Genomic DNA, 11,765 nt, shown 5'->3' with positions numbered 1-11,765 from the left:
GTGGCCTCCACCCATGGTCTAGCAACACCTAGGCTCTTCCTAAGAGAAGGAAGCCCTCAGTCACCCAAAGGCAGCATTGTATCCTAGCTGGAAAAGCCAGCCTTAAGTTACAGGGTGTGAGACTATGAAAGTGGGAGGCCCGGGCCCAGTGTGAGGTCAGTGGCACACAGGTTATCATCCATCACCAGCATTTACCATCTGTGCCCTCTCCCCTCCTCCACACGATAGGGATGGAGTCGGACAGTGACACAGGTAGTTGTAGACGTCCCAGTAGGGGACCACGGCTAGAGAAGGAAACTTAGGGAAATTTGGGAGCCCACTGGAAGATAATAATCACTCAAAAAAGCCATTAGGACATCTCGGAATGAAGCAGGCTTACTTAAATATAAAACCATAACTAAAAGTAAGAGATATGCCTCAGGTCATTAAGTGAAAGATACAATGAGGCCTGCACTCAAGTTCTGCAAGATAATGATCCTTAGAACCAAGGACAGGAGTTCAAGGGAAAGATGACTTTCCAAAGTAGGAGACCCTCATTATACAGAAACCTGAGATGAGTCAACATATTTTAGCAGATGTTACCAGCCTTCTTCTGATTTGAATAAGTGCTATATAGTCTTAGTTTGACCTCATAGGATCAGATACTCTCTTACCAGATACCAAGGAAGAGATAGTGATGTAAGCCTGACATCTAATCAAGGAATGAGTGAAAGAGACCTTTCCCCTTCCTCACTTTCTTTGGATTATAAAAATGCGACCCACTTAATCATAGAGGCAAAGCCTCCTTGCCTGCCTGCTTGTATCTCTCACAAGTGTCCTATCTTAATAAATCTATTTCTTGCCTATCACTCTGTCTCTTGCTGAATTTCTTCTGCACTGAGACACAAAGAATCTGAACCTCAGTGAGTCCAGACTCCAAGTGAGTGATTCTAACTAAAAAGCCATGGGCTCAATTTCTAATCTGGCTTCTGGCTGGGTTCGAGTCAGAGGTATTTTCGGTTTCATACGGGCCTCATTATTACATCCAAACACCTCCTGTGTCAGAATCACCTGACAGGTCATTTAAAAAGTGTCCTGAGCTCCTCTCAGACCTACCAACTCAGCTTCTGGAGGATAGGCCATTTAAGGACCAGGCCCCAGGGGTCACTCAGCCCATCTTTCCCTACACCATGAGGCAGATGTCAATAGAAAATTTACCAGTCAATCTAAGAAAGAAATGGAAAATTTTATTCAAGCCAGATTTAAGGATTATAAACTGGGAAGAGCATTTTAGAAAGCTCCCAGAACTGTCTTGCCCTTTCAAAGTCAAGGCATGGTTGTGTAAGTTTTGGAGGACAGGACTGCTTATCAAATGACAAGAATTATTGACAGTTTACACAATCCAGATCTAAATGCCCTGAAGTGCCTTATAAGATCAAGAAGAAAGTTTATCTTTAAGGAGTGGTCTTACTGATGCTGGGAGGACATTGCTCTTCATGGCTGAGCAGGTATTGTTGCTAAAACCCAGCCTCTGCTCACTGGTATAGAATAGAAACACAGAGACAAAGTTTTGGGTGAAGGAGAAAAAAAAAAAAAAAATAGCTTTATTGCTTTGCCAGGCAAAGGAGGGTCACAGCAGGCTAAGGCCCTGAAGACTATGCCCCTCTTGGAAGAGACTGGGAGATGGTTTTTATAGTGTGGGGGAGAAAAATAGGGCTGCAGATAAAGATCAGTGTAGACAGCAAGTTTTCAGTGTTTTTCAAAGGTGGTGATCCTTCTTTCTGGAATGAAGACCACTTCATGGAGTTCCCGTCGTGGCGCAGTGGTTAACGAATCTGACTAGGAACCATGAGGTTGCGGGTTCGGTCCCTGCCCTTGCTCAGCGGGTTAACGATCCGGCGTTGCCATGAGCTGCGGTGTAGGCCGGTGGCTACAGCTCCGATTCGACCCCTAGCCTGGGAACCTCCATATGCCATAGGAGCAGCCCAAGAAATAGCAAAAAGACAAAAAAAAAAAAAAAAAAAAAAAGACCACTTCATTAACATCTTCCATTTGTTGGGGGTTGAAGAATTCAAAGACATTATCTATATTCCTTGAGGAGGGACCAGGACCCTGCCCCCAGGCTGCACTATTGTCTCTTGACTTCTCCTCCCTGGTCTCTGCATCCCCTCCCTTCCCTGATTAGCAACTGTTTGAACTTTTTTGGAACTCAGATAAATTCATGGAATTCTGAAGCCCATTGCCCCCAAACAAGAAATGGGGGACACAGAAATGCTTATGTGCCCAGGAGCCCCACAGGTCCCTGCTCAGTTTCAGCATTTCTGCCGATGGGGAGGTTTGGTGGATGCAAAATGCAGATACACCACACTGCGAGGAGGCCAAAGGGCAGAGAAGACTTTGTTGTTTTTCTTGCATTGCCATAAAATCTGAATTTTATTTCACACAGGAGTGACTAATACCAGCTGTAAGCTCTGGGGAGCTATTCTCCTACAGAAGGCAGAGCGGATGGAGAAGTTCAGGCCTGTCCTCTTAAAGTTGGGAAGCAGGTGGGAAGCAAGGTGCATAACCGAACAAATCACCCTGGGAGCAAGCCGGGGCCTAGGAGAGAACCCAAGACCTGGGCCTGGCCGCAGGGCAGCTACAGCATCCCTTCCCTTCGTGTTACGGGATGTCTTGCTGTTACTGCTGTGGTTTTTCCTGGTGGAATCTTCCTATTTAAATTCATCACATTAAATATCTGGATTCGGGCCCAGTCCTTCTGTCCAGGCACAGCCTCAGCCTCAGCCTCTAGCAGCCAGTTATTTCTCTGTTCACCACTAGATGGCGCCCACTCAATGGTCTGGGATATTCGCCCGCGGAGAGCTGGGTGGTGGCCCCCACTTTAGCTGGGAGACAGGTTAGAAGAAAGGGGCAATGGTCAATTTATTTAAATCAACTTACTGACATAAATCTATTCGGTGAATGTAAGTATAAACCATGTAATGTTACAAAGCAAGAGGTTTGTGTAATCTGGATATAAAGGAAAATCGATACCACTTTAAATGAAAAAAAAAATCACATGGAAATGAAACATATACAAGAAATCACTAGTATGTGCGAGGTGAAGATTATTCAGTCACATTTTACTCACCACTGGGGATAATTAGAGGCATCTGACACGGAGATGAGTTTAAATAGAAAAACTAATACATTGCTTCACACTTTTGAAGATTTTCATGTACTTCTTAAAACCCTTGCTCAATATTGAAGAAAAACTATTGTAGTTTTATATACTTGGAATGCAGGGTGAACCATGAAGCCTATTCTATGTAATAGGAGACTGTTGGTAAATTTTGGGGTCGTGAAATGTTAAATAGCAGACATTAGAGACAATGAAAGATTTTATTTTTTTCTTTTACTTTCATCCAAACACACCCTCTTGTGAAAAACATAAAAGCATGCACATTGATTGCTTCCTTTGAAAGAAAAACCAAGGGATAACTAAGCTGTAAATCAAGAATAACAGAAACAAAAGCTTAACTGATATTATGCAAAAAGATTTACAGGTAGATATAGGGCTCTTAATTCTAGAAAATAATAATTCAAGTCATATCAATACATGTTAAAAAGAAGCTTCTAATTGTCCGAGTATTTTGATACAAAAAAACACTTTTAAACAAATATTTTATAGACCTCTTGTGAAAAGAATACAAGGATAGTTATAAGAAACATGATGTTCAAATGATCTTAACGCAGTTCATTTTGACTTCTTCAAATCACATATAATCAACATAATTCCCACGGTACTACTGCTTCTTAAAACTTAAATGTAGAACATACCCATGACATTCAAAGTAAGTTATACAACTTACATTATTTTGATCTAATTAGAAGTAGGCTCCAACTTTAGGACTGTTAAAAAAACTAATAAGACATGGAACTGATCTAAATTGCACTTTAATAAGTAGGAGAAAACAGCAATTTGGCATGAGAACATGTCTCAAAAGTTTTACCTGCACCCCATTGAAAATTAGGCCAATTGTATCCTGTGGGAATGTGTGTGCATGTGCACACACACACACACACACACCCCCAACTGATATTACCCAGCTCTTCAGAGGGATTACTTGAAATGGTTTACTCTGGTTCTGGAAAATCAGGTAAAATTTCCCTTAATTATTATTTCCATCTTGTTATGATGATTTAATTGGTGTGTTTCATCTGGGACACTGATACAATTCTGCAGCAAAAATCCATTACCGATAAGCAGAAATGTTATGTAAGTTTGAATTGTAACATAAAAATAGAGCAGGATCACAACACTTTTAAAAGGTCCTTTTCCAGGGCCTCTATTGCTCTAGGACTGAAAGTGTGGGATTTGGTTCCTAAAACACAGCTCTTCTTTTGAGGTGAAACAGATTGTGTGGCCTTGTTCATACTCATGGGAACTAAGTGAAATCACTCCGTCCGGATGGATAAAGTCTGTATTTCACTGGCTCAAGTAAGCTGATTTCCTGACCTAATACGAATGCAAAGTGCCTTTGCCGAAGATGGTGAGCTGGCTCCTAAGAGCATGGATGGTTCAAGGCTGCGACCAGGCAGAGGCTGGCCGGCTACACAGTGGAGCCATCAGGCCAGCCCCCAAGGCACCACTGCCAGCGATTTGAAGGAAAAGAACTCAAAAACAATGGAAATTGACCATGATGACAGGAAAGAGGATTTTGGGGTTAAATATTTTGTCAAACCCAAAAGTAACAGGCAAAAGGCACATGCTAGTAAATCAAATCAGATGTTTGAGAAGCTTCCATCATCTCAAATATCTGTGGACTCTGGTCTGACAAAGGTTCACACTGATTATTTTGATATAAAAAAGAATAGGAAACCTTAAGGTTTTGAAGTACTTATGGCACAAACATGGTGAAGTACTAGAAGCTTAGCTTAAATCTTCAAAAAGCTGAGCAATTTTAAGTTCTGCTACAGTGAACCAGGGTCACAATTTTAACTTAAACTTAATTCTCATATTTTATACCTTATTTATTCTTTTGTATAGAGTACAGGGTGTGCAAATTAAGCCGTTTCAATAAATATTAGAAATGTTAATTATTTTGCAAATATAAAGTGGAATCAGCTAAGAACACAATACAATAAAAGCACACGCTAGCAAGAGCTTTTCCCCACAAACATTTCTGGGCCCTCCCCTCATGTCCTTCTTGATATGTAACTGTAATTTCTGTCACTGACTTGGAGAAATTAAGCAGAAAGCAAAATATTACACAACAGCAAGATACTAAATACTTGAGTGATAAAGAGTTTGGACCAGTCAAGTTGTAAAAAAACTGAAAATAACAAATACAGTGCAATATACTGCAAATTAATGTTTATGAATACAGCTATCTGAATTACAAGACAATAACAAATTATACAATCCTAATGATCTTCTGAGGTTGACATCAGTTTATAGGAAATGCCAAGTATAACATAAACTTGGTTTATCTTTTCCTTTTCCAGCAGCTTCTGTACTAAAGTTGAAAAACTGTTTCCCCAAGACCAACTGCATGTCGCCTTTAGTCAGAAATTCTATTTTATCCAATGTTCAATCAACAAGGCTTTATTTACACCTCATATTAATTTCAGGAACAATCAGATGTAAGGTGCAGCCACCAAAAATAACAAGGTAGCACATCCCACTGCCTTCGGAGAAGGCTACTTGTTTATGCTTTAATGCTAACCCACAAGCAGCCAATTAAGGTTCCGTAAACCCACGTTTTTACATACAGTTTCCTTCCAGCCTCAGTCATAAGCATACCAGCAGTCAAACCACTTAAGATCAAGAATGATGGTAAGGTCTTCTTGAGACTTAGTTTAGAATTAACACTTTCTCCAGGAAATTTGTTTCTTCTTTCTGGATCCGGTGAATCATAGAATTCTATAAGCAATCTATGGCCAGAATGGGGGAAAAAAAAAGTTTTAACTTTCAGCTTGACTCATTTTACTATTTTAATTCAACAAATACCTATTGGGTGCCTCTTGTATGCTGGAGAAGTTATATAGGTCCTTATATGGAAACACCCAGGGACTTGATTTAATTGGAGTCTCTAGGCCTTAAAAATATCTTTACTATGTTCTATGATTAGTGGATATGAATTATATTATGTGTAATGTTTAAAAACAGATGGTTTTGGATTTTCTGATGGCTCACCAGGTTAAGGATCTGGCATTGCTGCTGCTGTGGCCGGGGTCACTGATGTGGCACCAGTTCAGTCGGTAGCCAGGGAACTTCCATACACCATGGGTGCAGCCACAAACCTTCTCACAGGCAACTCTAGGCATAGGTCAACATGGCACTTTCTCCAAAGTCATGTTATTAGCAGGAGAAACACAAGGTCAACCTCAGAAACTGTCTGGGCCCCAAAATACTAACAGCAAAAAATCATTTTAGTCATGAAAATGCCAACTGCCCCCTCCTCTTCCTACAAACACATAGTGTCAATACATGGGGGCCCCAGCCCTCACCCTGCAGCCCCATCTTCCCTGCAACAGCCTGTCCTCAGCTGATGCACCCCCCACCACCTACGAGGGGAGAGCAGAAAGTAGGAAGCTTTTTGTGTGTGTCTCTCTCTCTTTTTTTGTCTTTTTGCCTTTTCTAGGGCTGCTCCCTTGGCATATGGAGGTTCCCAGGCTAGGGGTCTAATTGGAGCTGTAGCTGCCGGCCTACGCCAGAGCCACAGCAACAAAGGATCCGAGCCATGTCTGCAACCTACACCACAGCTCATGGCAACGCCAGGTCCTTAACCCACTGGGCAAGGCCAGGGACCGAACCCTCAACCTCATGGTTTCTAGTCGGATTTGTTAACTACTGTGCCATGACGGGAACTCCTGTGTCTCTATTTTTTAAAAAAATTTCCTACCTATACAAATTCTTGAAACGTGGTACTAACAATGGCCAGCCTCCCATACTAAGCCTTTCACAGTGATTTACCACAGTCAAGTCTAAAACATGAACACTGAGGTATTGAATGCGATTTGACTAGAGTTTACAGAAAGCATTCTTAAGAGAATAAGACTTTACGTTCATTTTACACTGTACAGGGATTTAGTTGAAAACCAAAGTTTTTGAAGTGCTGGAACTGTTGCCACTCACTTATCTTTTATTTCAAAACGTTCATGAAGCCATCTTTTCATATATACTTGCTCTTCTGGGACATCTTTTTTCTCTATACGATCAAGGTGAATGTGAATTTTTGGACATTCTTTGCAGAGAAATTCTAACAAGAAACAAAAATATTTCATTTTTGTTATTTTGAAACTCACAGTTACATAACAATGAAAAGGAGATAAAGAAAAGTTTAAAAATGATAACGAAATAGAGTTTTTTTTTTTTTTAGTCAAAAAAAATTAGAAGAAAATAAAGATTATAAACTGGCAGTTTAGGATTTCAAGCTAAAGCAGTATAATTCTGAAGTCCTCACAATTACGAGGTCAGTAGTTAAATCCACAGCACCAAATGTTACTTTTCATACAACAACCTTGAGTTCTTCAGGCAGCCCAGGAGGGAACCTGGACTCTACTAGAAATACGTACCCCCTGCACTGAAGGGATTCCCAGATGCCAACCGATCAGACCCACCAGTCACCTTCATGGGACCATCAGTCCCCCGTTCCCAAGCCTAGTACTTGTCACGAGTTGTCACTACTGCTCCCCTGGGGCAATGAGCCCTCAAGGACAGGGTGGGGGGTGCCTGGCAGAGCGCTATGGGCACAGAGGCATGTAACCCCTTCATCCTTTGTGCTGAGCTGGCCAAGGGCCTCCCGCCATGACTCTGCAGCCAGAGGGCTCCCCTCTCCTCCTCTATGACTTGCTGGTGGTTTCTACCCACTGGTCCTCCTTGCTTTCCTGATCCTTGCGTATTTTAACAAATTCTAATTGGTTCAGGAACCAAATTTCTTTTTGTGGAACAGTCATGAGCCCTTAAATAAGTATAATTCCTAAAACATGCTAACTTGAGAAAAGCAGACAGTCCTTTTTTCAGTCTGGGTGGCACAAAGGGGTAAGGTCAGGATTTATTCTAAGGTAAGAAAGAACTGTGAGCCTGGAAATTCCCTTTTATGTGGACGGCTTTCTGCAGACATGAGCATATTAACATATTTAAATTTCTGGAAAACAAGGAAATAGTCCTAAGAGACTTAAGAGAAGACCATGTTTGGTGTGTGGTGGTGGGGAGAATGCAAATAGGGGGCTGAGACCTCCTACCTGCGCCCACCCTTTTACCTCTGTGGTACTTTTTATACCCATGCATTTTACCTTTATCTTAAGGTAAAATGTGTTCAAAGACATGTTCTAGGAATCAGTGACTGTGTGCTGCAATCTGAGGAAGACTAAGCTAACCCTTAAAGAAGTCTCCACTCTTTGGACCCACATCCCATTTTGCTAAGTACTTGCTACACTGCTCTTCTCCACTGAGAGGGTGTCAAGCCTTAGCAGCATGCTGCATTTCCATCATCAAAAATTATCTTAATTTTTATATACATTGAGGAGTGAATTGGCTTTGATGATAAATATGCAAAAACACTGCAATAGGGAAGATTTTACTTTTAAAGTATTTTAGTCTTAATTTCCTCCAGTTCCATTTTCATTTAAATCAAAGAACTGCTTCAGAAGTGCTTTTTGAGGCAGAGTTGTATTTCAGTTAAGAGCACAGACAGTGAGTCAGGAGGCCTGGCTTTTGATCCCTTGTCAACCCGGGCAGATCTGTTAGCCTCTGTGCTGTTCTGAGTCTGTACAAGAGAGGGGCAGCACTTGTCCCTTCTGAGAGGTTGTTGGGAGGATGTTTCGAGCACATAGGGCAGGACCTTGCACACGGCGTGGTGTGTTAGCAATGGCAGGTGTGTTAGCTGCACGGACTATTTTTTTCTCATAGATAAAAACACAGATGCCAATACCAACTTTCCCACCTTCACTTAATTGTCTACATCTGCCCCTCAACATTTCCACTCATTAAGGTGTCATCTAATTGCCACTGCATTCATCCTTGATATTTTCAAGTCCTGGTGTGCAGATACAGAGTCTATAAGGAAATGAAACCAACGGCACTTGGAATGCTTGGGAATGAAAGCGTTTAGAATACATCAGCAAGGCCTCTAGTAAGAGGCAGCTGAGGGAGGCAGCACTGAGAAAAGGACCCTGAAATTCGCATGGGTGCTTTTAGGTTTTTTTCCACCTAAAATTTACACAGTACTTTAGTATTAACAACACACTTTCACATCCATCTTTTCATTGGACCTTTGCGCATCTACTCAGGCAAGTACTCTCACCTCCTTGTGTGGGTGAAGGAGCTCAGGCCCAGAGCAGCCTGCAGTGCAGCCAGATCAGCCTGACTGCTGTGATCAGGCATCCACATACAGACCATGCAAGCACCAGAGCAGCTCTAAATGGCATTCAGGATCTTCTCCCACAAGGGCAATGACATCAATGCTTCTTCAACATTTGATAAAGTTCTTGTACCCACATTAGTAAAAACTATTTTAGTTGGGGCATATTTCTTATGGCATGAGCAAAAATTATCCCATAATATTTAGCACCAAGTATTCTAATGCAGGTGTAATTTTCTTCTAACTGTAACTTTTCCAGCAGGTCCCTAGAGTATATTGATCTGCTAGGGTGACAGAGAAAGTCTTCCAGGCGTTCACACATGTCACAAGGTCTAGTCTCTGGGGAAGTCCCGGGTACCCTATGCCTGGGAAGCCCGGCAAGAAAGACAGGGCACAGGACATCTGTGTGCTGAGCAGTGAGCCTCCACACACCGGAGCCCTCTCCTTGGAAAAAAAAAAGGAATAACATGGCCTAAATGCAACAGAAAACTGGGTAGATATATTGGTTTATATTCACACTGATGAACAAACACTATGTAGCCTTTTACAAAAATTACATGTGTACATATACTAACATGTAAAGATGTTCATGACACATCATTAAGCAAAAAAAGCAGGATATGAAGGTACACATATGTAATCGCATTTTTAAAATACATAAAGGCACATACTCCAACATATAGACGTCATAAAAAAGAAAGTTGTGAGGAAAACATCACAACTGTTAAGTGGGGTTGGATCTGGACAGGTGAATTTGTGGAGTTTTTTCCTTTTGTGAGTTACCTGTAGTTTCCATTCCAAGTATGTGTTATTTTCATATAAGAAAATATTAATAGAAAAAGCCACTTAGACTCATATGAAATGCTTAGATAGAATATCAATTGTGTCCTGAAGCTCATGATTTCTTATGGTATCCCTCCCACTTCAGAAGCAGGATTTATACATCAATCACAGTCAAACCACCCTGTCTCACCTCTGCCCAATGGCCACTGTCCTTGGAAGCACCGACTCCACTGAAAAGACCTGATGACTCACGAGAGGACCAGGGGGCGCTTCGAGCCATACCTACCTTCCAATGAAACCAACCATGCAGTGGGAAGGCCTCAGGCAGAACGTGCTGCCTCTCCCGTGAGGCCTCCTAAGGCCCAGCTCCAACATTCTGCACCAAGAGAGGCCCCACAGAGCCCTCAGCCCACAGCTGCCACCTCGGGGCAGGCCTGCCAGCAGCCTGCAGTGGGCTAAGACCCACACGGTCAGCCATCAGCCTGAGGAATTCTGATGGGAAAATCCTCCTACAGTGCTCTGAGAAACACCTGCCTATGGCCTATAAAGGAACAATCTAGCAACTTCATAGAAAGAAGTGTTTTTTAAATTGGGCTATAAAATGTGAATATTAACTGACAGCCCAATAAGTATGGAGATAATATTTAATACTAATTAAATTTGACCACGAGGTACCTACAATATTCCAAGCAATGGAATTTTATACCTAACCCAACTTATCATTTAAGTTTAAAGGGAATCTCTATACTGAACTAAATAGAGCAAAACATTAATCAAGTTATATAATAATGAGAGGAGTTTTTCAAGCTATATAGCCCTCAATTCACAACTAAAACCAACACACAGCAGATGTCCTGTACATGCAGAAATGTGTTGTAGAATAAAGTCTCAGCCGTGGAGGTGTAAATGCTTTTGTAACTTTGATGGATACTGTCTGACAGCGTGTCCTGAGACTGACTGTACTGTACACCTACAGCAAAGTATAAAGTCCCTGTCATACTTTAGTCTCAAGTACAGGGCCTGTTATCTATCCTATTAATTGTGATTTCTGCCAACCCAATGGTAAAAAATGGTATCTCACTGTATGCTTCAATTTGAATTTTTCTAATTACAAACGAGGTTGAACAATTTTTTTGTATGAACTGTCTGTTCTTACCCTTTACCATTTTTCTACTGAGTTACTGATCATATCAATTTATAGGAACACTTTGTACATTAAGGAAATCAGCCTTCTTTCGAAGATTTAAGTTTCATTTGTCTTCAGTCTTTTTGTTTTACTCTGGCGTCTTTTTTTCTTGAAGAAATATTTATTCTTACTCGATGGAAATGATACATTTTGTTTTCTATATGGCTTCTGAGTGTGACTTCGAAAAGCCAACATTTTCGGAATCAGACATTGGTAATGAATACTCAAAGTCACCATTGGTTAGCAGTGGAACAAGTGCTGGGTAGTCAGGTCACACCACCTATGATGGTCTGCCACCAAAGCCCTTCCAATCTAACTGGGAGGAGACAGGGTTGCCACACGTCAGGTGCTAACCTTTATGCAATTTGCGCAAAAGCCAGAGAAGTTTTGTGAGCTAGAAAGCACATAGGGGACATAGCCGCAGAGTCGGAAGAGGACAAGGAAGGGGAAAGCAGCCTGGCCTAACACTG

The 11,765-nt window shown here is 41.5% G+C and overlaps 1 protein-coding gene across 2 annotated transcripts in view; it reads right to left on the bottom strand.

Annotated features, from left to right (window-relative positions):
- Positions 1-3,341: 3,341 nt before the first annotated feature.
- AGPAT5 (1-acylglycerol-3-phosphate O-acyltransferase 5) overlaps positions 3,342-11,765 on the bottom strand; it is a 52,343-nt gene continuing 43,919 nt past the window's right edge. The window contains exons 7-8 of one of the 2 annotated variants that reach the window (XM_013983990.3): positions 7,100-7,223; positions 3,342-5,895 (exon numbers count right to left, since the gene is read on the bottom strand). In XM_013983990.3, coding sequence (XP_013839444.2) covers positions 5,670-5,895; positions 7,100-7,223 — 350 coding nt within the window. In that variant the 3' untranslated portion in view covers positions 3,342-5,669. 2 annotated transcript variants of the gene reach the window in all.

Source organism: Sus scrofa, chromosome 15 (assembly GCF_054392235.1).
Source record: "Sus scrofa isolate SSC_HxYL_T2T_F1_AM1 chromosome 15, Sscrofa_HxYL_maternal_Yorkshire_Landrace_v2.0, whole genome shotgun sequence".
Lineage (NCBI taxonomy): Eukaryota > Metazoa > Chordata > Mammalia > Artiodactyla > Suidae > Sus > Sus scrofa.
The sequence above is the reverse complement of the archived record's forward strand: the minus strand, read 5'-3'. Positions and strand labels throughout refer to the sequence as shown.